The 26,727-nt window shown below is 38.8% G+C and overlaps 1 protein-coding gene and 1 pseudogene across 1 annotated transcript; one reads left to right on the top strand and one right to left on the bottom strand.

Moving 5' to 3' along the window:
- Nucleotides 1–557: 557 nt before the first annotated feature.
- Nucleotides 558–21,333, bottom strand: LOC137284588 (centriolar coiled-coil protein of 110 kDa-like). The gene is made up of 12 exons (XM_067816461.1): nucleotides 20,957–21,333; nucleotides 14,210–14,371; nucleotides 13,419–13,547; nucleotides 9,898–12,405; nucleotides 9,428–9,544; nucleotides 8,346–8,447; nucleotides 7,728–7,838; nucleotides 6,682–6,764; nucleotides 6,186–6,281; nucleotides 5,521–5,619; nucleotides 4,626–4,720; nucleotides 558–3,935 (listed from the first exon to the last, which is right to left on the bottom strand). Exons 1-12 carry the CDS (start codon nucleotides 20,978–20,980, stop codon nucleotides 3,841–3,843), a joined length of 3,621 nt encoding a protein of 1,206 aa, XP_067672562.1. The 5' UTR covers nucleotides 20,981–21,333; the 3' UTR covers nucleotides 558–3,840.
- A 3,062-nt stretch (nucleotides 21,334–24,395) lies between these two features.
- Nucleotides 24,396–25,887, top strand: LOC137283797 (uncharacterized; annotated as a pseudogene).
- Nucleotides 25,888–26,727: the final 840 nt, after the last annotated feature.

The raw sequence follows: 26,727 nt of genomic DNA, 5'->3' as shown, positions 1-26,727 counted from the left end.
GAAACTTGGTGTCCTGTATCTAATCAACAGATTTTTCTGAACGTGTCAAGTGATACTATTTGACGGTTGGTTTGCAAGTTGGATGATGATAAAACTAACACTAGATATATGTTTGTGTGTATGTCATGGTATCATCAAATTTGTAGTTGTCTTGAAGTCACGATCTGATCATTGTTCACTGTAAATGTAGATACTGCTGTTTCAGGTCAGTAGTGTTGAACCTGACATGTCAAATTCCTGGTTGTCTTCAGTTGTGTAAAATATTAAACATATAAATGGCTTTGACATGTGTTCAAAATTGTTGACAGTTACCCGTGAACATCCTTGTTAGAACTGGTCTTCATTGACATGTCATCATGTCATCATATGGTTGACATGTCATCATATCCCAATTGCATAGATCAGTGCTCATGCTGTTGGTCACTGGATTATTGGTCCAAACTCAATTATTCTCAGACTGCAGCCATATAGCTGGAATGTTGCCAACTGTGGTGCTAAACAAACAAAATACAAGTCTGTTCTGAAAGGATTATAGATCACAGGATGACAACAACAGCTGGTCTTTTATAATATTTATTTGCTTGTCAGCCTCTGTCAGCAAATATTTTCAGTATCACAGGCTTTTGTGTTTTCCTAGCTCCATGTAGCATATCATCAACAAAGCATTTACGGAGAGGACTGGATCTGAAGGTAATTCTGACTGTACATGCTTTGATGGTTCCGCCTATCGTAAACAACAGCCTCTGATGGGCCTCCTTACAGTAAACAAGTTTTGATTCATGCTGCTACAGTTAACAGGCTTTGATGGACCCTTCCAATGTGAACAGTCCTTATTGGGCCTTCCATTCTAAATAGACTTTGACAGATGTGCTTGATAATAATAATGTCTCTTATAATGCGCAAATGTCCACACTTATGAATGCTCAGTGCTTAGTCTTCATAACAGACTTTGGTGTTCTTCTTATAGACTTTTATGGGCTTTTAATGGGATTTCTATTGTAAACAGACTTTGATAGGTCCACTTAGTATTAACAGACTTTGGAGGGACCTCTTACTGTTAACAAAATGCTCTGATGGGTCCTTTCACTGTTAACATGTATCAGCATTTATTTGTTAACCCTGAACCAGCCTATGCAGTATATGCTAAAGGTAGACAACTCTGGAAGGCACAGAGACCAATAGAGGCCAGGGCTTAGATTTTCGAAGCTCTCATGACGCTAAGATAGTCGTAAGTGCCATACGCTAAAATTAACTTACGACTATCTTAGTGCTAAGAGAGTTTTGAAAATCGAGCCCGTGGCTGCAAGACAGCAGCTATGCTCCTTTGGACCCTGAGGCTTCATGAAAACGTAACATTAGCATACTTTACAATACCACAAATACTGATTTCTCTCTTACATTCAAACATGTACAAGAACACAAAATGTTGCACAAGCCTTCAATATGCACACAAATTTACAAACATTTAACAATCTTGTCATTTCGGTATTTGTTCAACTGTATAGTTCACTTAACAAATCATGAAAATACCCAATCTCAACAGACACAAATATACTACTCAAAAGAAATTAAAGAACATGACAGATTCACTATAGTAGTATGAAAGAATTGGGTGTCCCTTGACTGCTCTTGAGTATTATGTGTAGCTTAAAATATTTCGCAAAAATGGTAACGTTATCAGCATGATCAATCACAGGGAATAAAACCTATCAGCATCAGTTTGCCCTTGTTTTCCATAAGATAACAGTTAATATATGTATGGTGAACTTTGTGAGACATGTATATCGTCCAGTATCCAGTGTATTAACATCCTCAATAATCTCCAGGGTGTAAGTTCTGTTAATCTCTACAAACACCTTCGATGCATCAATGGCTTGGCCCGATAATTGTATTACCTCCCTTTGCTGGCTCTGCATGCTCACAGTAGCTAATCATCTAAGGTGCAATTACAACCGAGCGTACCATTGTCGGCAAAGATAGCAGTCATTGCTGTGAAGGTTTGTTCACAGTGCAACTTAGACTCTGGGGGAAATCATAAAGACAAATTGACAGGTCTGAATATGTGCAAGAACTCTTACCTCTGCATCAGTTGTGTTGTCAAGTTTAATCGGTAAGACATTTTAAGAAGCAAAAGTGAGTTGTGATTGGTTTGCTCAACTTCCCAGCATAGACAGCTGACTGGATAAAAGGCCAGCCAAGCGTGTCATCAGGCCAAGCTGTATATGCATCCAGGATATATACAAGATTTATCATACAGTATATCCTGGAGAATATCGAGGATAGTGTATTAAGTACTCAGTACTCTATGACACCACTTCAAGACTTGATGGTAGATAAGCAATAGTTGTATAGATGACTCTTAAATGTAAGTAATCAAATTTCTAAGATAGCACCTTGTACTTACGGAGACAGATGTACAAGAAAACAGAACAAAGATCCCAACAATACCCACCAATTATTCTCAAACTACTATCGCTGAAGAAAATCCAGATGTATTACTGGTACGTGTCTTTGAAAATCCTGCTTTTTTCAAACTTATGTCCACGTTGAAAAGACCTTTATGAGTCATATTGAGCATTTTCAAGATGGTCACAAGAACCAAGTCATATAATAGAAAGAGGCACTTGAAAGGGTAATAAAACAGCTCTGGTCAAGATGAAAGTCATTTACTAATGAAGTTTGGTTTCTGTACACTGGGATTATGCCACTTTGAATTGGAGGTGAAAATTATTAAATTATTTTATTTTTAAAGATGACAGTGAGTGTTATAAACTGTCTCCTTGGATTAATTATATTTCAAGTCTCTGATGAAACATGATTAATGGGGCTTTTGAACCTCACCTTAGTTTTGATTTTTGATAACCATTATCGCTATTTCAATTCGATATTTGAATACCTATTCAAATTATTTCCACACAGCCAGAAAGTAATTTTGACTTGGAAAGTTTCGAGCACTGGAATAAGGCAAAATATAATTGGTTGATGTTGGGCAAATTATCCAATGAGAATTGTTCTTAGTAGACATCGCCTAGTTGACGATGGATTTCAAGCTAAAAAAGATGACAGTTAAATGAAGTCTGGTGTTTTAACTTGTATGAAGAATCATATCAAAAATAATCAGATCGACAGTCCAATATTGAAAATCAAATCAAACCTAGGTCTGAACGAATCATTGCAGCCCTGATGATTAATACTATAAACTGTAAACATGGGTTACTTCCAAAATACCACAAAACAGAATACTACACCTTCATAATATATTAAGGATAAATTGACAATCTCATGATCATTAGACTCTGGTCATTTACTGAATTCTACATTGTATCTTGATGAGGCCTCTCAGTGTCCTAGAAACATGCTGCTTCACTTAGGATACCAAATCTGTATTTCACATCATCACTGTAGCACAAGTAACAACCTCAACAGGCTGCCCGACTTGGACAAATATCTCAAGATCATTATCAAATTATTGTCACTGTGATTCCTAAAAATGTGACATCAATGAAGAGAGTGATTCCTAAAAATGTGACATCAATGAAGAGAGTTTCATTCCATCTTTAACAATATTCCACCAATATCACAAGGGACACCCAAAACAGGTTCCAAAAATTGTTCCCATATGTGAAATTAAAACTGGATCTTCTGTGTGACTAGCAACACTTGGACCCCCAGGCTGCACGAAGGGTCCAAGTGATCCCAAAACATCCTATGAAGACTTGGTGAATACACAAGTGTATTTTCCTAAGTGACAAGCCTGGAGCGGGGATAGAAGTAGCCCAATGCTGTGTGGTGACTGTAGATTTGGCAATATATGTGTCTGTTATCTCCATGCCTTGTTCATTATCTCCATGCCTTGTCTGGCTTCTTCTTGGACTTTACTGTAACATTCACCTTAGCTGCAGGTTGAGGTTTGGCTGTAGATGGTCTCCCAGACCCTACAGAATATATTAAAAATCAGGTAAGATATACTAATTACAGTTGGTTATTACTGCTTAAAAGATGAAGAAGTCAGAAAAATGTTTTCTTAATGACCGAGAGAGATTCCCTACATATCTGACCAGAATACAGTTCTGTCTTGAACAAAGTAAGTGGTGAATTATCCGTACAGAACTTATGTTCATAAGAAGTATTTTGATTGGATGATTTCATGCTCATGGACTGGACTTTATGAGGTGAGTCAGTGGGGAGAGAGATGCCGACTTCCAAATTGATTTTCTGGCAGCTGAAATAGAGTTGTAGAGGATAAGGGGTCCTAGGAATATATCATGGTGGTACAGAGACAAAAGAGTTTTGATAATTGAGGACTGGATATGCTGTTATTCACAATTTTTATAATCAACATGAAATAACTAGCATGAAGAAACATCCATGCTCATGTTGACCAAAGTGATACTTTGTGATTATGAAATATTGCTTCATATATGAGGACAGAGGTTACAAAGACAGTGAGTGAGTATTGTTTTACACCACTTATAAGTAATATTCCAGCAATATCCTGGGACACCAGAAATGGGCTCCAATCATTTTAACCAGCAGGGGATCAACTTGGGTCTGTGGAATGATGAGCAAATGCTTTAACCACTAAGATACCCCACCATCTACGCACTGGAACAGAGGTTACTCACCTGTGCTAGTTGAAGCCACTGTGGACTTTGATACAGACTGTCTTTTAATCTTGTCTGATTTCTCAGGTGCTGTTTTTGGCCGTTCTTTTTCATTTCTGTAAATACACACTCTTACATATACCAGGTGTCAGCAATATGCAAAATCAAGCTGCGGATTTGACACATTGATCCTCATATGAGCCCTATCCTTCCATAGCGTATGAGGCACATATAATCTGTCTTAGCAAGTAGTGACTAAAGGAGTTATCCCCCACTTGGAGTGGGCACACAAGAGTTATCCTTCTTTCAGTGAACTTGTGAGTTATCTCCCTTGGAGAGGTGTCTTTGTGAAAATATGGGACTTTTTACTCAATCCACAATACTATGGGAATAATACATTAGAGTAAATTCACAGTGTTTTCATAACGATGGAGGAAAACTAATCCAAACCCACAAGAAATGTTTAGTCATGACAAATTAATCATTATCAGGTTCAATATCATAATTCAAACCCCAAATCATATGTTTCATCTGTTTTGAGTACATGCTTTCAAGTGAACCCTGATCCAAATGGATGTGGAAACATTTGGTACTTATCTATCACTCAAAACGTCAACCAATCGTTGAACATGTCATATTTAACCTTTCTGTTTCCCATGTGCTGTCATCAAAAATATGTCCAAATGTCAGATCTAGACAAAGTACTTGAACACCTCTTAAAGTCGTCTGCTAAGTATGAGCAAGTTGAATCACAGTAGCTTCATATAAAAACACAAGACTGAGAAGCTGAGTTGTTATGACAGGCAGTCACTGCTTGTCAAAGTTCTGACGGTAAGAAAATGGGAACACGTTCACATAGGACAAAGGGGAATAACTCTTCTTACCGAATTAGACAAAGGGGAATAGCCCTGCTTACCTTGGAGAGTTTCCTTCTGATCTGATAGGAGAGATTTGTCCCTGAAGTGGCCTTAGAGCCCTGGAGAAGAGAAAGTGGAAGTGACGTCTTAGCGGACCACTGTGTGGAAACAAGGAAGCAGCTTACCATCCAGAGACAGCTTGCAGTGCTACCATTATTGTGTGATCAAACATGAGGGAGTGCAAAAGAGCAAGAAGAAAATTAGAAAATAATAATAATGAACATTTATAAAACGCCTGTATCCGTACACTTGTGCATACATAAAATGCTAATACATTATAAACCTGATTAACCCAAGCTACCTGTGAGGTACTAGATAGTTAACAGAAATATGACATTGTCAATTCACTGCTGGGTGAACAGAGGAAATTTTGAACAAACTCGTTTGCTTAAAGTGAGACCACATGTACACTTCATGTAGAAAGTGTTATCAAAAGGACGAAGGGACAGCGAAAAAAATCCCAAGAAAACAAAAACAAAAGATGTAGACTAAGTAAAACATGTTGCAATACTATCTATCCATCATATACTACAATATTTACAGCATTCAAACTATTTCTATGTAGGAATACGCACTATCTACTCTACTGCAAAATGAGTCATCTTACAGAGCAATTGGGGTGAAAATTAGCTGAAAAGAACATAATGTTTTGCAATCAGCTCACCTCAGATCTGTCGCATGAGCTCGAGGACTGCTAGTTGTGGGTGGTGCTGTTCGTGGGCGGGTAGGAACAGAACCAAAAACAGACGCCTCTGCTTCTCTGGGCACAGTCAAGGGAGAATAACACACAGGATGATTCTGAACTCTTTCAGTCTGACACTTACAGAAATATGTACTTAATGATATCATTTTTTATATTTTAAACCGGACAATACCAGCAAATAAATGGATGACTTCACAACTAACATCAGAAATGAAACTTGTGGATAGCGTCAAGAATATCTATATCATATTGATTGTAATTCTCATCATCAGTTTAGTCGGTCAGCCCTACCACTTTCAACTGGTTGACACAGTGGCTACTCCAAGCTTTGATGACAAGTGGGCTTTACACATTGTACCGAAGTGGGAAATCGAACCCAGGTCTTCAGTGTGACAAGCCAATGCTTTAACAACTCCACTTCCCCAGCCTCCCTCAAGTATTCGTGTATTAAGGATACTGGGCTTTCCTCTTCCTCTCCATCGCCTTGAGTGTAGCAGCACTTATCCTTCGTTGAGAAGACCGGACACTTCCCCCACTTGCCTTAGGGAGATAATCACAATGTCATATTATAGCGCACATACTTTAGATGAAAAACTGTTGACCAAAGAATACTACAATGAACAGTGACGAAACTGAATTTAACATTACACATCGCAAAATCGCAAAAGAAGTTAGCAATTGGACTGGGTCCCAATTCTAGTCTGCACTTACAACATCGACGGTTGTTTCAGTATTCCATTTATTACTCACCCGTTGAAGATATCACTGTTTAATAATTTTTACAAAGTCATTACACATTGTGTAATAACATCATGTGAGTGATGCCATATGTATGACGTCAAAGTGTTTTACAGACATCACAATGCTAATACCTCTGTCACATTAGTATTAGACAATGCTTGACTCAGGAAAAGTACTTTGATCAATATTATTTTGCTAATGTCGGATGAGTAATAAATAAAATACTAAAATATGTCCCATGTTACACCACATTTATGCAACTTGTGAATGGTATCCGTATCTAACTAGCTGTCACTCATTTGATACCAAACCATTCATTCATTTCATAAATATGGTATTACACGGGACATAGTTTAGCCTTCTCTATGTATATGATGTAAATAGCAAGTCTGCTCTAGACAATCCTGTGATGGAAAGTCACAAGCACAATACACAAGTAATGCTTTAACCATTAGGCTAGCTAACTGCCCCTACTCCTACAGGAATCAAACCAGATATACCAGATGCAAGTGTTTAATTACTCTGCTGTGTCTTAAGGTTGTGGTGGGGGTGGTGATGGTATAGTGTATGAGTGCATGCATTCGTGCGCGTGGTTTGTTTTTTTCACACATATACGAGAGGTGGGGTCAGCAATTTTGTACATAATATGCAGGAGGGTCAACACTTTATACATAAACTTTAGGAAGGGTCATTCACATTGCACAAGCTTCTCCATAAAAATCATCATCATTCCCTAACCGTAAATGATGAATGGTCCCTAACCTTGATTCTCTTTCCATCTTTAACTTCTCTGGTATGAGCAATCAAAGACATTCTCTCTGTCACCGGGATCTCGAAGAATATTTCATGAATGTCCAACAGAGCTGCCTGCAGCTGTAAAATAACGAAAAAAAACCCCTTGTTGATTACGTTGCACAAAAGGCACATGTTGTTCTCTACAATAACTTCTTGAATTTAACTGAAAAAATAATTTTTTTCAAGATAGTACAGAGCATTTTTCGTTTTTTAACGCTTCACTCAGAAATTTTCCAGCTATATGACGGAGGTCTGTACATAATTGCATCTGGACCAGACAATCCAGTGACTGATATCACCAGCACTGACCGACGCAGATGATATCATGACATCAACCACACCAGTAAGCCAGACCACCTGACCCTGTTTGTCATTTATTATGACACGCTTGGGTTGCTGGAGACAAATTTTAACCAACTTTTCATCAATGAATATTTGTTGTACTTAGGACAACTGAGTTGTCTAGGGTTTCTGCATTTGCATTAACCGATAATATTCTGGGCATGACACAGATTCGGAGCCAATGATGAAAGGTGTCTGATATGATCTGTAAAATGATTTCTCACTCAATATTTAGTGTTCTACCTGTGCGATGATCCTCTCAAGCAAGTCTCTGTCCTGGTTGGAGAAGTTTCCTCTTTTAATTGGTGTCTCCGACGAAAACGAAAAGGCGAAGTCTCTCGTATCCTGAAAGAAGAACCTAAACCTTACAACAAACAACAGAGTACTAGGGAGCCATTCTCTGGTAACTGTATCTACATGGTAAGCCATAGGTGAGACAGTAATTGATGAACTAACTCCAAGACAGGACAAATAGTTCACCGTAGATTTAGATAACCACATAACACTGAAACAGTCAGGCACTACTGTGGTTGCTGTATTAAGATATGCTGCAAGAGCTATTTCAGCAAGTTTAATCAACATACCTTGATAGTTCCTCCACCTAATCTCACCTTGATTGTGACTAGAAGCTCCTGTATGCCTCACCTAGATAGTGACTAGAAGCTCCTGCACACCTCACCCAGATAGTGACTAGAAGCTCCTGCACACCTCACCTAGATAGTGACTAGAAGCTCCTGTACACCTCATCTAGATAGTGACTAGCAGCTCCTGCACACCTCACCTAGATAGTGACTAGAAGGTCTTTTATGCCTCACCTAGATAGTGACTAGAAGGTCCTTTATGCCTCACCTAGATAGTGACTAGAAGCTTCTGTATGCCTCACCTAGATAGTGACTAGAAGTTCCTGTATATCTCACCTAGATAGTGACTAGAAGCTCCTGCACACCTCACCTAGATAGTGACTAGCAGCTCCTGCACACCTCACCTAGATAGTGACTAGAAGCTCCTGTACACCTCATCTAGATAGTGACTAGCAGCTCCTGCACACCTCACCTAGATAGTGACTAGAAGGTTCTTTATGCCTCACCTAGATAGTGACTAGAAGCTTCTGTATGCCTCACCTAGATAGTGACTAGAAGCTCCTGTATATCTCACCTAGATAGTGACTAGAAGTTCCTGTATGCCTCACCTAGATAGTGACTAGAAGTTCCTGTATGTCTCACCTAGATAGTGACTAGAAGCTCCTGCACACCTCACCTTGATAGTGGCCAGAAGCTCCTGTATGCATCACCTTGATAGTGACTAGAAGCTCCTGTATGACTCACCTTGATAGTGACTAGAAGCTCCTGCACCTTCTCTGACTGCATGAGTCGACGAGTCAGAAAACCTTTGGCAACAGCACTGATTCGGTCAAACTTGGGCTTCATGTGTGGAGCAAAGGCCTAAATACAACATTGTCACATACATGATATCATCTTAGGCTACATATTCTTCATTGTTTGCGTTCAGATTTGACTGACCAAGCAATGTAAGTAAATACTGAATCACATATAAAATTAACCTGTACTCATCCAAAATTCAGTGCAACATGAAATATGAAACATATGGCCTTAGGAAAATACAACAAAATTAGGATGTGAACTATAATATTTAATAAATAAAACTCATAAAATAGGTTCTAAAATAACGCATATACATATACAGTCTTTGCTAAGTGTGCATTTGAGAAATGCACCAACATCAGTTGACAAATTTGATTATTATTCAAGAGAAGAAGCCAAAATGAGATACTCACTTCATCTGGTACTACCACTGGCCCTGTTCTACGTGGAAATGGTGCTAACTTCATCGGCGAACGAAGGACAGGTCTGTACACTTTTGGACTTACAGCATCTCTCTTGGTAAACAAAGCTTGTTTAGTTGTGTTGTGCGAGTTCCTGCTGTCATTATGGCTCAGTGATGGATGGGATCCATGATGGGATTCATGATGGGAAACATTCTGCACCTTGATCTCAGTCTGATCCAAGTCCCCAATGCTCTGGCTTAACATCTTCCCCTTTTTCATGTTCTCTGGAGCATTTTCAGCCAAGAAGTTCTGCTGTTCCTTCAGCCGCTGTTGGTGTGCCTCCACCTCCTTCTGGAGCAGGAGCTGCTCACGACGCTGCTGCACGAACAGCTCCTCCAGTTCCTGCCGTTGCTGAGATATCATCTGTTGCCTGAACATCTCCATCCTGCTGGAGTGGAGCTTCAGGATGCTCTCAGGATCAGCATCAGGCATGGACTCTATTGACTCTATGAGGGACTGGACAATACTGACACTGTCCAGTACCTTGTTGTTTGCCATTCCATCATGACCTACTTGAGGTTCACCTGCTGAAGTTGTCGGGAAAAAGCCTTGTGTGAAATTTTGTCTTTGAACATGGGACAAGTACCTGTTAATGTGGTCAACCTTAGCATCAGCTTCAGGACCTGGTGGCATTGGAATATTGATTGGTTTTATCTCCTCTTCTACTTCTTCATAGTCCAGCTTCCTCTGTAGGTCTTTGCTTTCAGTCTTCTCTGCGTCAGGAGGTAAATTCATTACCTGCTGTGGAGGGGTCCTTCTAGCTTCAGCAGTGAGACCATGCGAGCGGAGCAATACTGGAGAAGGCTCACTTAGAGTATAGGAACCCCTTCGAACATGTCCTTTCTTCATTACTTTCTTCTCTGTTTCAGTTGGTTCTGATTTCGGGTTAACAGATATCTGTTCTGCTTGACTAACATCGACTTGAGGAACATCACTCCCAATAATGTTTCTAATGAAGTGTCCTATATCTGAACTTGATGAATTAACAGGTAGAGGACCAGAAAAACAGCTGCCATCCTTTGATGCAGCCATGTTGTCACACCTTAGAGTGCTGCTCTCTGATTCAGATGTGCCGCTCGTAAAGTTGGACTTGACAGACACTTGTGACTCAGAAACACTTTTCTGAATACTGGAAGCTTGGCTCTCACTGAGGTTATTATCTGACTGACATGAGAAGTAAGAGTCGGTGACAGTAGGCTGAATACTGTGCGAACTAACTGATGCTTGACTTGAATCAACTCGGTCACTGGACCTGTAAGACTCCTGGCTTGACTCGACTCTGTCACTGGACCTAACGGATGTGTAGGACTCCGTTGAAGCAACTGAAGCACTCGGCTGAATGCCTCTCCTTGACACAGGTCTCTGTTCATTCTCCTTGTCAGAGGAGGATACTTCCCCATCCTGTGAATAACCCTGGAAAGGAATGTTTTGATCTCCTAGTGGAGAAGGAGTAGATTCCCCATCGGGACTGAACTGGACTCTACTCAGCATACTTCCACTCTGCCTTACTTCTGACACTGGGTGAGAGTCGGATTCTCTGGCCTCAGATCTTGCTGCCGGTTCATCTGTTACCTGCGACACAGGACTTCGACCCCTTGGGCTGTTAGTTGGTGTCTCCTCAAGCTTCCTTAGAGTTATATTATCTTCCACCGACTGTCTTGTTATTTCAGTAACAAAGTTGGCAAAGTGTACAGTGTTCTTCAATGACTTAGGACTACTTTTGTTACTTTTCTGACTATCAACCGTACTGACTGAGACATTGGCCGAACTGTGACTGGTGTTGGCTGTGCTGGCAGAGTCATTGGGAGAAGGTCCACCACAATCAGTCTGGACGTCTGAGTTGACGTTGCTCACGAATCCAGATGTGGAATTAGCATCTTGTGACACCTCAACAATTGTATCCTGACTATCATGAAACACGCTGGATGTCTCCGAATGGTTCTGGCTGTAGTGGGCAGGATTGTAGAACCTGGCCACAGAAGGTTGAGGAGAACCGAGAGACAGTTTCAGGGCTGCTTGTCCAACCTCGCTTAACTCACTACTACTTGTGGAGTTCAAACTCTGACTCTCTTTCATATTCAGAGCTTTTGAAAGTCGAGCTAAAGTCTGAGATATCTGCTGCTGTTTTACAGATGTCAATGGGATTCCACTGAAATCTGTAGGCAGGGAAAAATCCTCCAAAGAAGCCAAGTCTGATGACAAAGAGTCTAATGTCATCAAGCCAGGGTCATCCCCTGAGTAGGACTGGGGATCCATGGTGGCGAAGGTCATTGCAGCGTTGGTCAGTGTCTGTAGTGGCGTGTGATCCTGTCCACTGCTATGCAAGGTGCTATGATGTGAGGTCAGTGCTCCTGGGGGTATGTGTGGCCGATAGCCAGGTTCCCTCACAATGCTCTGGTCATCAGCGGAGTGGGAAAAGTTGGATGATAACGTGTCCAGGTCACTTGTATCTGTTGGCTGGAAAAATCAGTTATCTTCCTTAATCATACAATTAGCACACTATGGAGTCATGCACATTCATTTATAGTGAAAACTATCTGACCAACAAACACTGACTATTAACAAAATCTAAAAACAGACACTTCATTAGTAACAATCTGCGGAAAAAACACAAATCTCCCTTCCAAAATTTGCTTTTTAGGGTCATCTTTAGTCACTCCTTACATTCATACGTGTGCACAATGAGTGATCTCAATAGTGAAAAGAGCTCTAGATTTTGGTCTTTGGATTGTTGCCATCATCATACATATTTCCAGCTCAACACCATCCAGACAAATGTCAATAAAGCATATGTAAACCAATGTATCTAACAGAGCTCCAGACAAGATTTACCACTGTACTGTACCTACTGTATTTTTGGGAGGGTTATAGTGAAAGCTAAGTGGGTATTTTCATTTACCCACTGATTTCAGATATGCGGTTATTTCATTGATTTTACTAATCTACTCACTAGGTAAGTTTACTAAGCAGGTATGTACTGCCACATGTCGCACCTAATGAGAACCAGTTTAAATATAATGGGAATGATTCATAAGAAAATCACTCATCCTGCACTGACAGTACCACATGATAGCAATCAATGTTTTTTTCATTACGCAAGCAATTTCTATAAATGTATTACGTATGAATGTTTTAAACTGTTTGCAGATCTAACATTTTAACTTTGTATGCAGCAATTATTTCTTGATGCTTAATTGGAAATTTTCTATGTGTATTTTAACCGAATACACAGCTTATCTGACCCTTGACCAAAGTCTACATAAACTTTTTCTCTCATGTAAGCAGAAAGTAAGCGAACTCTCACTAAGAATACACTGAGGGTCTGGATTCACAAAGAGTTTGAAGAATTATAACCCATCATAACTCTTAGCTTAGAGCTGAGAACACTTTGTGAATAGTGTCCCAGATGCATCAATTATGTTTTTCAGATCAAATGTTGCAATGACAAATGTTGGCCAATATCTATGTACCTGTGTATCATCAACAATATTCTGTGCCCTGGCCATAAGTCGACTGCGTTGACGAGATCTGATTCTCTTCTCGGTGAACTTGGCTTGGCGTTTCAAGGTCATCATTTCCTCTTTCCGTTTGGCAGTCATCTGTATAAAGACTTGGATTATGTCTACTTTGCTAAATGAACCCATGAAGATGCAGATTAAAATTGGTCTTCAACAACCCATGCTGATTTGGTCGACACATCATCATATTCCAATTGCAGAGATGCTGCTGATGCTGCTGATCACTGGATTGTCTGGTCCAGAATAAAATATTCACAGATTGCCACCATATAGCTAAAATATTGCACAAAACTAAACTCACTAAATAAATTAACACATTATCCAATTAGATAATGTCACCAAACAAAACCAAATTGATCACGTACGAAACTTCCTTGGTTTAATAATGCAGATCCCTGCACGAAAACATGTCCATTTCTTCTCTAAGGGACAAGCATGGGTTGCTGAGGACCAAGTTTAACCTGTCTCTTTACAATATACTGTTCTAAATTTCATCAATAATCTGTGATTTCATGTTTGTGATTAAATTATCGGATCAAATTTATGGTTATTTAAAAATACTGAAAACATTAAGGGTAAGACACTGTTAACACAGTACACCATATTTTCATCAAACACAAGAACAGCAGCCCAACATCTGAATATGGGAAATTCAGAATACAACAGGAAACAAATATGCTTATCATGTTGACAACAGGGCTAAAAATTTAGTCGAAGGAAACCGAGCATTCTCTTCTACTTACAACAGGAGGTAAGATTGGTATTCCATTAAACTTGATGCAGGAGATGAAGTCGCTGCTGGAATTTGTGGAACTTGAGCTCATGTGATCATATCTGTCCAGTGAGAGCCTCTGACTCTCGAAGTAGCGGATCAGGTCCCCCATCATCAGCAGTGGTGGGGAATTCTGAAACAAATCCATGAAACGAATCGGTTGAATGATGTGGTTATGTTGAGACGAACTACCGGTACAATTCATGTTCATATGGCAAATGACTCAGTCATCAAGATTCAATTCTAAAACGGAAATTCATTTGGGTACCAAGCATTACACAACCATTCATACTTGATTCGTCTCCGTGGCATTTTAGAAACTGGGACATAAAATTTTGAACAAACTTTATGGAAAACAACTTCTTTGTTCCGTCCGCTCGACTACTCAATAGAGATTCTTGTACCGTTGTCAAGCAGCAATGACAGTACAAAAATCTCAATGGAAACATTGCACTCATGAATCTCTGGACATGTGATGCATGCATTTGATCTATAAACTGGTGAACGGCTATGGTTTTACACCACTTTTGGGCAATATTACAGCTGGGGACATCAAAAATGGGCTTCAAGTATGTACACATCTGGTGAATCATATCTTGATCTTTTGTAACAAGCGAAACTTTAACTACTGCCCCAATCTCCCGTGAGTGGGGGAGGGAGTATGGTTATTTTGTTGATATTAGCAATATTCCAGCAATGTCATGGTTTGGATCACCAGAAATAGGTTTCACACATTGTACCTAGTGTGCAATCGACTTCAAGCCTTTTCCTGTGACGAGGAAATGCTTTAACCACAGTTACCTATGCAGCTTTCCCACTTCCCTGTACAAACCAGAGTTGAGCCCAATCCAAAAGAGTATGTGACGCTGATAGATACTGATAGATAAGTCATGTTCCAGTACATTGCAATATATAAATACATGATGCGTATTACAATACATGCATGGATGTCTTTAAATATACTTCTATACACTGTCCACACTGAATTTTCATGACCAATTGGATTGTCAAAACAATCAATAATCGATTAATTATCAGTCACAAAGTTAGTGGTCAACTTCCGGCAAAAGAGAAATAAATACACATTCTCGCAGCACTTTTTTGCTGCATAGTGTTGAGCAAACAGCCACAAATACAACATGAAATGTCTGTAACTCTAACAGCTGGCTCAACTAGCAACTGTTTTCATTGAACTCTTTAACACAACCGGCAAGAACTGATTACTGTCTTCATTACAATCTTTCAAAACAACCAAAGTCCACTAGCATTTTTCATTAAACCTTCATAACAGCCAATAAAAGACAGTCATTTCTTTCATGAATCTTTTTTTTTAACACCACAATTAACAGTTTTTTCCATGACATTCTTAATGCAAATTGCAGCAATTGTTGCAGTTAACTGGTTAACAATAGTTAACTAGCAACAGCCGTCACATTTTTTTTTAGGAAAATAATTTCAGCTGAGATCGTTTTTAGTTCACCAATGAATCTTTTTTTTCAACACCACAATTAACAGTTTTTTCCATGACATTCTTAATGCAAATTGCAGCAATTGTTGCAGTTAACTGGTTAACAATAGTTAACTAGCAACAGCCGTCAAATTTTTTTTTTTAGGAAAATAATTTCAGCTGAGATCGTTTTTAGTTCACCAATGTAAACAGTGTTTATACTTACTGGCTTTCATTATACAGATATATAGATACATATTAACCAATCATGATCGATCACAGATATTATGATCAATTCCTTGACTACTATTTTCTAACGATTAATCATTTATGAAATTGATTAATCCGAACACCACTACTAAATGGTGAAATAAACATTATCAAACTTCATGACTGAGGGCAAGGTTAAATTCTTAAATATATTAAATGTTAACTCAATATTCCACAATGAAGACAGTGGGAACTGGGGACTACAATAATGACAAATTAGAATGGATAACAACTTCTCTTATTCAAGGGTGTGATGTTTTTTCATTACTGAACCGCTATTGGCTTAACAGATACCCGGTTTACAAAACATCCACTGAGGCGACTGTGATATATATCACAAATAATGGTTAATGAATATGAAAATTAGTTAACAAATACAATCACAAGTCAGAGTCCATGAATTAACATTCAGAGAAATATTAACAAAATATTTATCATTTATTTAACATATTTTGACCATGCAGTGTTAACTTTACAGTGACAATATTATTACTTTCAAATCAAATACATAAAACTCTGAGAAGGGGGTGGGTTAAGATTGATATATTTCATTTTATGTATTTTGTTTTATACATAACACCTAAACGTATCGATTCATGTGAAAAATGCCTTCTTAAACAAAATCATGAATATTCAAATCAAGTAATCACAGGCAACAAACAGAATTCATGATGGGATATGGTTCAGTTCACCGATTACAAATGGTTCGTAACGGGAGTATGGTAACAGCCCTAATCGATAACACCTAAGACATCATGCAACAGCAGCTCTTTTTTCCAATTGTTTGTGGATACAATGCAGTATTAACTGTATTTGAACATGCTACATCTTGGGACAGAGTTTTGAATGTTTTTAAATGTGAACAACCGACCGACTAGTGACGACAGATTACCATGATCACTATCAGGAATAATTGTAACCAATCTAACACCTGCAATACGAAATTACCAATCAGGCAACTGTAAGCTAGGCAGATTGTAATCTCTTCTTATACACTCCCAATACACAAAATCTGTGCATAAAAAGCAAAAATATCGCAAATCAACTATCTAAAAAGTCTTAGCATATACTTAATTAAGTAAATGTTAAGTGCCGACATGGCCACTGTAATCAAGGTAGATTGTAATCTCTTCATTAACACTCCCAACACTAAAAAATCTGTCCACCAAAGTCAAACCCATGGTAAACGAACAAACTAACAAATCTTACCGTATACTTAATTAAGTAAATGTTTGGTGCTGACATGGCTTGGAATCAGTATATTCCAGCACAGGAATCCTGTTGGTGCTTGTGTGTTGTCATGAGTGTGAAGATCTACCCTCTGTGAGTAAGCACCCTGACTGGTGACAGGGGTACACACAAAGAAGTGGGGCTAATTATAGAATGCCTGTATGGACAAAGCTGGCAACATTTCAAACTCCCCCTTGATGTAATGTCTACAGGTCTGACTCACAATACCTAGGACCAACCCACGGCCGATCCACTCAGACTTGGGGGTGGAGGCATGGTGTAGGGAAGTAAACACGTAAACACACTGGACATACCTGAATACTTCCTTTGATTGTGGTTTATTAAGGAATGTGTCATTGATTTGGGTATGACTTGACTGGGAATGCTGACAGACATTTGTCATCATAGTCATACAGAAGAACATGTCACAATTTCCAGAACATGTTTGTTTTAACAGTGGGATGTGATGAGATGTGAGTTCAATTATATGGTGGCAGTCTGTAAATAATCAAATCAGGACCAGACAATACAGGGCTCAACAGCATGAGCATCGATCTACGCAACTGGGATACAATGATGTGTCAACCCAGACGGGCCTGGCCACCCAATCTAGTCAGACGACTCTTACAAGTATTGGTTGATGAGGACCAATTTCTAACCCAAATCTTCATATATCTCAAGAACATGTGGAAGTTGTAGTAGCCATGTGGATTCGATTGCTGAGTCGGTGTGCAGGTGATTAGGCATGCTAAGTGGCTGACTATGAAACAAAGAGTGGGTTCAAATCCTGGATGGTACTCTACGGAAGGTACTAGCATCTGTACTTAAAAGAGAAAGTCAAATCACTAATACATGTTGCATGAGGAAAGTGGTCTACCAAGTAAAAAAATCAGATTTATTAAGAGCATTGTAATTATTCATGTTATTCAAACATAAGGAACAATCATGTCTTGACAGAAATGTGAAAGAACTAGGTGGTCCTTATTATCGTTTAAGTAGTATTTAAAACCTGTGGGCCAGTGCAGAAGTTACGGGTAATTATGATATCTGCATGATCAGTAGACAATATGTTTTACAACACAAAATGTTGCCCTGATTTATCACACTTATCATATGACTAAGTTGATTTGGTGTTTGGTTGGTTTGTTGTTTAATGCAGTCCTCAGCAATATTCCAGCTATATCAAAGCTATCTGAAAATATTTGCATCAGAACTAGACAATCCAGTGATCACAAGATTAAGATGTAATACAAAAGTGTATGCAACAACTTAATTTTACTCTGCTATCACTATTGGTATTACATCAAATGAGTGATTTTCGTTTTATGCTGATTTTAGCAATATTCCAGCAATATCACACAAAAGAATCACCAGAAATCAGCTTCACATAAAAAGATTTGAAGTAGTTCATGAGCAAAAATTATTCTTCCTATGAAGTGCAATGGAAAAATTTAAACTATCTCCAAAACACATTTGTACAAAATTTGGATCTTATGTCTAGCACACATTTGTAATCATCAGCATGATTTCCTATGTTCAGATGTTAACAACCTCCTTGGTATGGACTGTTACATATAAATCATGTTACCCTAACCAAAATAACACAACCACCTTAAGCAACAAACATGAAGGTAGAGTGTCGTTCTTCTAATGGCCCTTACTTCCTCCTCCTTCAGAGTGCCTCGGTACAACTTGCTGAGGCATAGGGAGGAATGGAAAATGAAGTACAGGTGTGACAAACAAACGTTCTGACCACTAGGCTACCCCAATGCCTGCTTATTACATTGTTTGGTTTATAATGTTGTACCATTTTCACCACTCAACACTCTTGCATACATGTTGTGTCCTCTACTGATGTTGAAGGCTTGTTGTAAATAGGTTAACATGGTTGTCAGTGTTTACAATGCAACAGAAAACTTTCATCATTTCTTTCTCATAGCTATAGTGTTATAACTCTTCTATTTAGGGGTTCCAATTATGAAAAAATCTGTCAAGAAAATAGTGTTACCATTGTTCTCTATCACTTTTATCACATAAGAAATCCTGAGATTTTATTTTGTTTTAGAGGGATGACTTCAAATGCAGCATTTAAAGATCACATATACTCTAGGGGGTGCAAATGCAAAAATCACTCATTGACATCATTATAAATGAAACCCTGTCATTAAAACTGCTCATTTCAAACTTTAATTACCTTAAATTGACCTATCTGACAACAGTGCACATTCTCAACCGCAAACGAAATTTCAACCAATCAGAGCGGTGCATTTCTGTGATGTAATAGTAGGTATGGATATGAGGGTCTGTGCAGAATTCATCTACATTTCAGGGGGTAAACTATTTCGTTTACAGGTTTGTACAAACCTGAAATCGCGACAGCTGTTGTGAAAAATGAAAGCTATATGTGCTCACAATCTACTCTCATTTAGTTTTGTCTCCTGCTTTACCTAGTTTTCGAGTTACAACCCCTATTTTCATAGACGATTCTGTCAAAATCACTTGGTTGTAACCCATGTCAAGTGGTATAAACCTACATGTTATTTGTCATCATTCACTTGATGCTCAGTTAATGAATTTATAACAGATATAATAGCGGTAACGCCACTTAGATTACCTGACAAAGGTTCCCATTTGGCATTTCTTGTGTCTGGATCAATCAAAGGATTAACTGATAACATGCTGATTGATTCATTGCTTTTATGTGGATTTAAATAGGGATTTGTCAAAAGGTAGTGTTTATGCATGAACATTTACTAATCTATACTGAATACACTCTGTCGTGTCTGTGTCTATGTAAAACAACACCCTTCTTTCAAAGGATTAACTGCTAATACATTGATTGATTGCTCATTATTGGCTTACTAAATTACTTTCTTAAAAGAATGACGCACATTATGCAATTAGTTGTGCTATCTTGGGTGACCAATGAGACTACACAGCAATGTGAAAAACCTGAAACGATACATCACGTTTTCGTATATTACTTATTAGACTGTTAAAAGACACATCACTTGGGAAATCTGCAGATGAATTATATATCACTCATTTTTGTGGATATTGATGGATACATTTCTCGAACAAGGTAATAGCCTGACATTGCTCCTATAAATTCAATTTGTTTTAATTTTAATATTTGCATTTTGTTTTTATTAAGTTGTCATAGATTTTTAAAAAATCATTATTTTCGTTGTTAAGTGTAATGATACACACGACATACTCTAGGATGTGCGTTCGAATAATGATTCACATATGCAAACTATAAAATGTCTAGATATTACATTCCTGTTATACATTCGCAGATCGCTTCTTTTTATTAAGTTTCAAAATGCATGCAGTACAATTATAAAGTAATTAGGATTATGACACCAAATATAGGCCTCAATAACCTTCATGACAGTTTGTTTGAATGGCCTCAAGCACGTTTTCCACTGGAATCTCACAACAGGTCATTCCTTTTTATGTCCCTGCCATGTGTAATGGACTCTACTTGCTGATATGTGTTGTCGCTACCACTCTAAGGCTTTCATAACAGTACAGCTATCGTGGCCATACAGCGCACTACCGATAACAGTGTGTCCATCCTGTAGGATTAAGTTTACTCTCACATACCACTGATATAAATGAAATAATATGCTAGAAGACAATATAACCCTGATGTTCAGCTACCACGTCCACATGAGAGGTATTAGTATTATCTGTTACAGATATCCTATCTGTGAAGAAAACGATAAACAGCTGATCAACTGTCCCGGACGAATCAAATGTTCTCACCTGACTTTCGTCGCCTTCACTCATTTTCTTTCAGAATATTTCTTGCTTATGTATAATATGTAAATCCAGAGTGCGCATATCATGTTTCTTCAGCCAAATTCTGTTCAAACTACGCTGTATCATGTCTGGATCTCCAAAAGCTTTCCCTGCGAAAAGACACAAGTCTGTGCACGATTCGGCAACATGTCCTATCACGTGGATAACGACTAAGGAACTATAGTGTCCTTTGCAATTTTGTGAGAGTCGCCTATGTATCTTCCTTCAAACCAAAATTTTGCGATGAAACATTCATAATTCATATCTTTACTCATCTGAATCGACAAGACATCGCGCCATTTTGAAACAAATGTTGATGCCATCGAATCGTCTATATACACGACGTCGTGTATATAGTGGTACAATATACACGACTGGATAATTTCCTTCCCCGCTTTGCAAGACGCGCCGTGATTGGTAGATTGCTTGTACACCGGTTACAAGCCCTTGTGCCGCCGGATGACAAGCGCTACATTGAACTGGGCCCTGTCTCGTATTCTATTATCGCAATATTATATGTTTGGTTCTCGAATGTCTTTTAAAATAAATTATCAGTCATATATTATTCCCAGTCAAGATATTCCGTCATATTGTCCAATAGTAGGGGCTACGGAACTGATCTCCACAATGTATACAGGCATTCCGTAGATATGTTTACGCGAATGCCAAGTTCACTCAGCCGAGAGAGAGAGAGAGAGAGAGAGAGAGAGAGAGAGAGAGAGAGAGAGAGAGACGCATATTACACACATACATTTTTCAGTTGGAAATTAGAACATGCCTCCGCCTTAACAGCACTCACTAATTAAATTTTGAAAGTGCTACTGTTTATACTTGTACTTTAATGCACTTTCACCAAACCGTAAGCAGACATTACCGCCAATATTCATTCAAATCCATGATATGTTTACCTTTGAAAATCTCCTCACAAGATGAAGGGGTCTTGTATCAGACTTACATATACATCCAGTGCTGAAAGTGTCAAGAATGTACACGATCAGTTATAATGATAATGGCCATAAGTGGTACATGCTAGAGATGCAAATATTTTATTTTGTAAATTCTGTGGAAACGCTGTGCTTAATATGTCACGAATGGTCATGATGAATATAGTACCATATATATTATTTACTATTTATTACTTACTTTCATCTTATATCTCTGTTGAACTTGTAATAAATATACTGAATAAACATAACCATTTGTCTAATTGATTCCTCTGGACTGATCCATTGGTATCAGCTTGGGCATTAGTTATGCACTGAACCAGACATGTTGATGTTTTAAGGCTATATAAAAAAGTGAAATATTATTTGTGAGCGTAACAAGTTTTTATTGTCATTATAAAAATGATAAGTTTTACTTTGCCTCGTCCCCATCATACATTTGTCCACTATAAGAATCAGTGTCTGTAAGAACGAGTTGGACTGAACCTACAACTCATTAACATGTGCTAAACGTTCCAAGCGGTATTTCTGAGAGAGAAAAAATAGAAATGTTTCCCTCCCTCGTCACTTTTTTTCTATCAAAAATTAACAAACAAGGTCCAACCGCCCTCGTCACGTTTGAAAAACATGTGCCCGAGAAACGTTTAATTAATTTTATGCAGGCCAAGCTGGTGTAATACAAAGGTATCCGCTGCAGTAGGTATCTTGTACAACACTAGAGTATTGATTATAGAAGGTAAGTACTACGTATAAGCTATCCATAATCTGTCATACAGACCAAAAAAATACATAAATATGTCCAAGAAAACCCATGCAAGTGTAGAATATGTGGCAAGTCTATATTTTCACAGTTTCATAATATGTATTGTGTCTGGGGGTTTGGGGCGGGCGCATTGCATTGTTTCTTTAAACATATTTTATTCATGAAAATATACAAGTCATGCATGGACGATCGTTGCTCCCATGTTAAAACATAGAGATACAAGCACGTATAGAATGAGCTGACACAATGATGATACAATTGCTATATATCAGCATATATCAGCTGGGACGCATACAGTACTTTGTCCAAAGGTAGCTCTCTCTACTGCGCATTCCTGTACCCGTAACTAAGTGTATGCACGTATTTCACTGTCCATCATCTACCAACGGATTCTTGTATTCTTTTAAGCGTACAGGATCGTGTACTGTACAATAGGGGTTGTGACAACACTTAAAGCGTCAGTATAGTTGGGCTTCATACCGACACCTCAAACTTGCTAGATCACGAGCCTGGTGTCTCATCCAGTTCGCCCACCACGCACACGCTGTTACCATAAATGTGTTCATGCTGAATCCCTTTAAATATAAGAATGAAGTTTGTTATAATTACATGTATTAATTGCATCTGGAGAAATAGTAATGTATAGTATTATGTATAGGAGAATGTCAGAAACCTCGCTATTATTTTCGCACGTGAAGCTTGTTCGAGGCCGTTAGGCCGAGACAAGTTTCACGTGCGAAAATAATAGCGAGGTTGAGGACTTTCTCCTACTTAAAACAAAGTCCGATCAAGAGTATAACTCAAACCAATGTTCTTGTGATATTCACGAGCCAAACTAATGGAAGACTGTTCTAGCTGTACATGGCCATTACCAAACGCGTCGTTAAAACACGCAAATAAACGTGCTCAACTATGGGAGGGCGGTGGTTATATATTCACGTACATCATGACACGTGCATCAGTGAACATCGTGAGACTCGGTAGGCATATGCAGTGTGAGTGATTCCGACATCGACGTGTTTGTTACGCAACACAGTTTCACAGACACTTTTGAGGTTGACGTTAATTCAGATGTTGAGATATTATGAAATTCTGATAGTGATTATAATGCACTTCCAAACTTTGATGTGGGAAAATGTGAACTGGTTGATCTTGAAGGTTTTTCTTCTGGTTCTGATACTGATTTGTACAAAGCAAGCCAAGAAATTGAATCCAACCTTTTTAATATGTTGCCCTGTAACCCTCCCCCGCAAGTGACATCATTAAAAGAACCTCCGACCCCTGAAACTCCAGAACATAGCGTAGATTTTATTTCAGCAAGGTTTGACCAGCCAGCATCAGATTTTGACATTAAGAAATTGTGCGACTTAGCATATTCATCGAATACTGAAAGCAAGAGTAAGTGGGCACTTCGTTTGTATCAAGAGTGGGTGAGAGATCGGCGTAAGAGGGGCAGGAGAGAGGATATTGATTTAAACCCTGGCATTGTGGCACTGGCTCAGAAGGAATGTGAACTAAATAAAACCTTGATGTTTTTCATAGCTGAGGTCAGAAATCAGAAGGGCGAGGAATATCGTGGAAATACGCTTTACGAAATTGTATCTTCTCTGCAGTATTACATCAGAAGAAATGGACGCATTTAAACCTTTTCGAGTCTCACTTCTTTCAGGGATTAAGGTCTGTGTAAGATGCAAGAATGAAGTCGCTGGCTAGATAGGGAATTGGAATAGAGAAAAGACAGGCTGAAGTGATCAGTGTAGATCAGAGTTGTGGGAGAAACAGATCTTAGGGGAGCAACAGCCCACAACAGCAATTAGATACAATGGTGTACCTCATTGGCCTCAATTGTGCTCTTAGAGAAGGCGAAGAGCATAGGTATCCCAGAACGGGTCCAAACTCACGGTTCGAAATAACAGTAGGTGTAGATGGGTCTCAGATACATGGAGGATGTATCCAAAACTAACAGAGGTGGCTTGAAATATCGAAAGTGTGAAAGAAAATGTGTCTACGTCTCCCAGAATTTAGAGCGCCCAGAGGGATGTCTTGTCCGGCTTTATGAAAAATACATGTCACTCGGGTGAGCTATCAATGGATTTGGCAGGAAAATATGCTTCCTGATATATCTTCATAGTTTGTATAGACGTCGCAGTCTTATGAGCTACGCGCAGAATCAGTTTCATCTGCTCTACCTTTTACAAACCAGATGGGTTTAGTCATTGCCGTATACAGCGCCTGCTTCTCGTAAAACTCTTTCTGCTCCAGTCCATCTTATCCTTGTTTGCTAGTAACAAGCGACTAACGGGTCGAGTGTTCAGGCTCGCTGACTTGTTTGACACACATAATCGTATAATAATTCCAACTGCTCATGTTACTGATCACTTGTTTGTCCAGACTCGATTATTTACAGACCGCCGCCATGACGTTACAATATTGTTGAATGCGACGTAGAAGTAGACTCACTCACTAACGCATAATTAAAATGAGATGCTTAAACCTATGCAAGGGACAGTATCATTAATCACTTTAACTATACTATGTTTCACACTTTGGAAACGTGTGTTTATGGTAATTACATTTGAAAAGTGTACCGTATTTTACTTGAGGCCCCTGAAATTTATTCGAGAAGATGCATGGTATACTGATGTTCCGGTTGGGTTGCACCCTTTGAAAGGCACTGTCGGACGACTGTGTAAAATGGCAGGATTTGTAGGATTTTCTTCAAATCATTCACTGAGGGCGACTACAGCAACACATCTCTATGATTCTGGCCTAGACGAGCAGATGATAGCTGAGAGGACAGGACACAAGTCTCTGGCATCCCGAAGCTAAAAGGCATGGCTAGCTGATACATTTGAATGTTGTTTGTATTGTTTGCTTTTCCGAAATATAAAGAATGAAAATCTCAAGGGAACTATTTCCATAACCTATAATTCATTCCTTTATTGCAGAGGACCTCAGCAGAGATGGAAGCCCGCGTAGATGGCGTCATTCAGAGGAAGTCCAGTGAAAGTACATGCGCGGCTCTATCGACAGTCAGCAGGCCTACCGAGACAGACACGGCACCGTCACCAACAGCTGCACCAGTTTTGACCACCACCAACAAGAGTGATGACGGCACTGCTTCGGAAAAGGAACGTGATTTGAAACTTGCTCTGAGGGTCGGCGTTGTCTTGTCGCTGACATTCTGAGTTGAGAATAAGCGTTATGTTATTTATTAAGACAGTTGAGAACATGAAACGCATTTCCTGGTGTAAGGTCGTCCGGGAATTTGTCACAACATAATTTTGTGCAAATCCTGCTGTATTATGGGAGGGTCATCGCTCTTCTTGAACTATGGGAGGGTAATCATTCTAGGAAAACTATGGGACGATTTTATATATATACTCAAACTATTGGAGAGTCAGCAAAATGATTACATCTATTCAAATGTCATGAACGTTCACGTAACTTTGTTTTAACTATGACAATTAGAGAAGGATGAGCTGTCCTTGATATGTCTGTCATCGCATTCAAAATCGGCATTCAAATCATGTTGCAATTTAACGGAGAATGGATAACTTGACATAGTCTTGGTGTATTAAAAGAAACAGTTTTCTTTTTAAGTCTGCTCATCGTTCTGGGTTTTTTTTCAATCAGGTAAGTATCATCTGGCATATGTCGTCGTTTTACATGTAACTTTTTGCAGTTATGAAATTCACCTGAGGTTATATAAAGGTGGTAAAAATTGCTCTGACAGTAATGAGTTTTGACTTTGATATAGGTACCACTTGCAGAATACCACTAGGTCGTTCTGTCGATCTGCACTAGTCACCACTGGATACTTATGGTTGCCATTATGAGGACGCATGATATAAGTATTCTGGATTCCATAAAGTCAACAGTGAGAGCTACAAGATACATTTCACACTGGCGGTAAGTACTATCAATTTCACCTCTTCCGTTACATCCACCTAAAATGGTCTAACTTACAACGTGACATAAGTATATCTGTGAGGGTTCCTGCCTCCCTGTACACTGCCGTTTTATAC

The sequence above is a fragment of the Haliotis asinina genome, chromosome 5 (genome assembly GCF_037392515.1).
Source record: "Haliotis asinina isolate JCU_RB_2024 chromosome 5, JCU_Hal_asi_v2, whole genome shotgun sequence".
Classification (NCBI taxonomy): Eukaryota; Metazoa; Mollusca; class Gastropoda; order Lepetellida; family Haliotidae; genus Haliotis; species Haliotis asinina.
The sequence above is the reverse complement of the archived record's forward strand: the minus strand, read 5'-3'. Positions and strand labels throughout refer to the sequence as shown.

Excerpts from the sequence above, each read along its gene's own strand:
- LOC137284588 (XM_067816461.1), bottom strand. The coding sequence starts at position 20,980 with ATGAGTGAAGGCGACGAAAGTCAG. Across the intron at positions 6,765-7,727 it reads AAGATGGAAAGAGAATCAAG|GCAAGTGGGGGAAGTGTCCG; the intron begins GTTAGGGACCAT and ends TATCTCCCTAAG. Across the intron at positions 6,282-6,681 it reads GAGAGGAAGAGGAAAGCCCA|AGAAGCAGAGGCGTCTGTTT; the intron begins GTATCCTTAATA and ends GACTGTGCCCAG.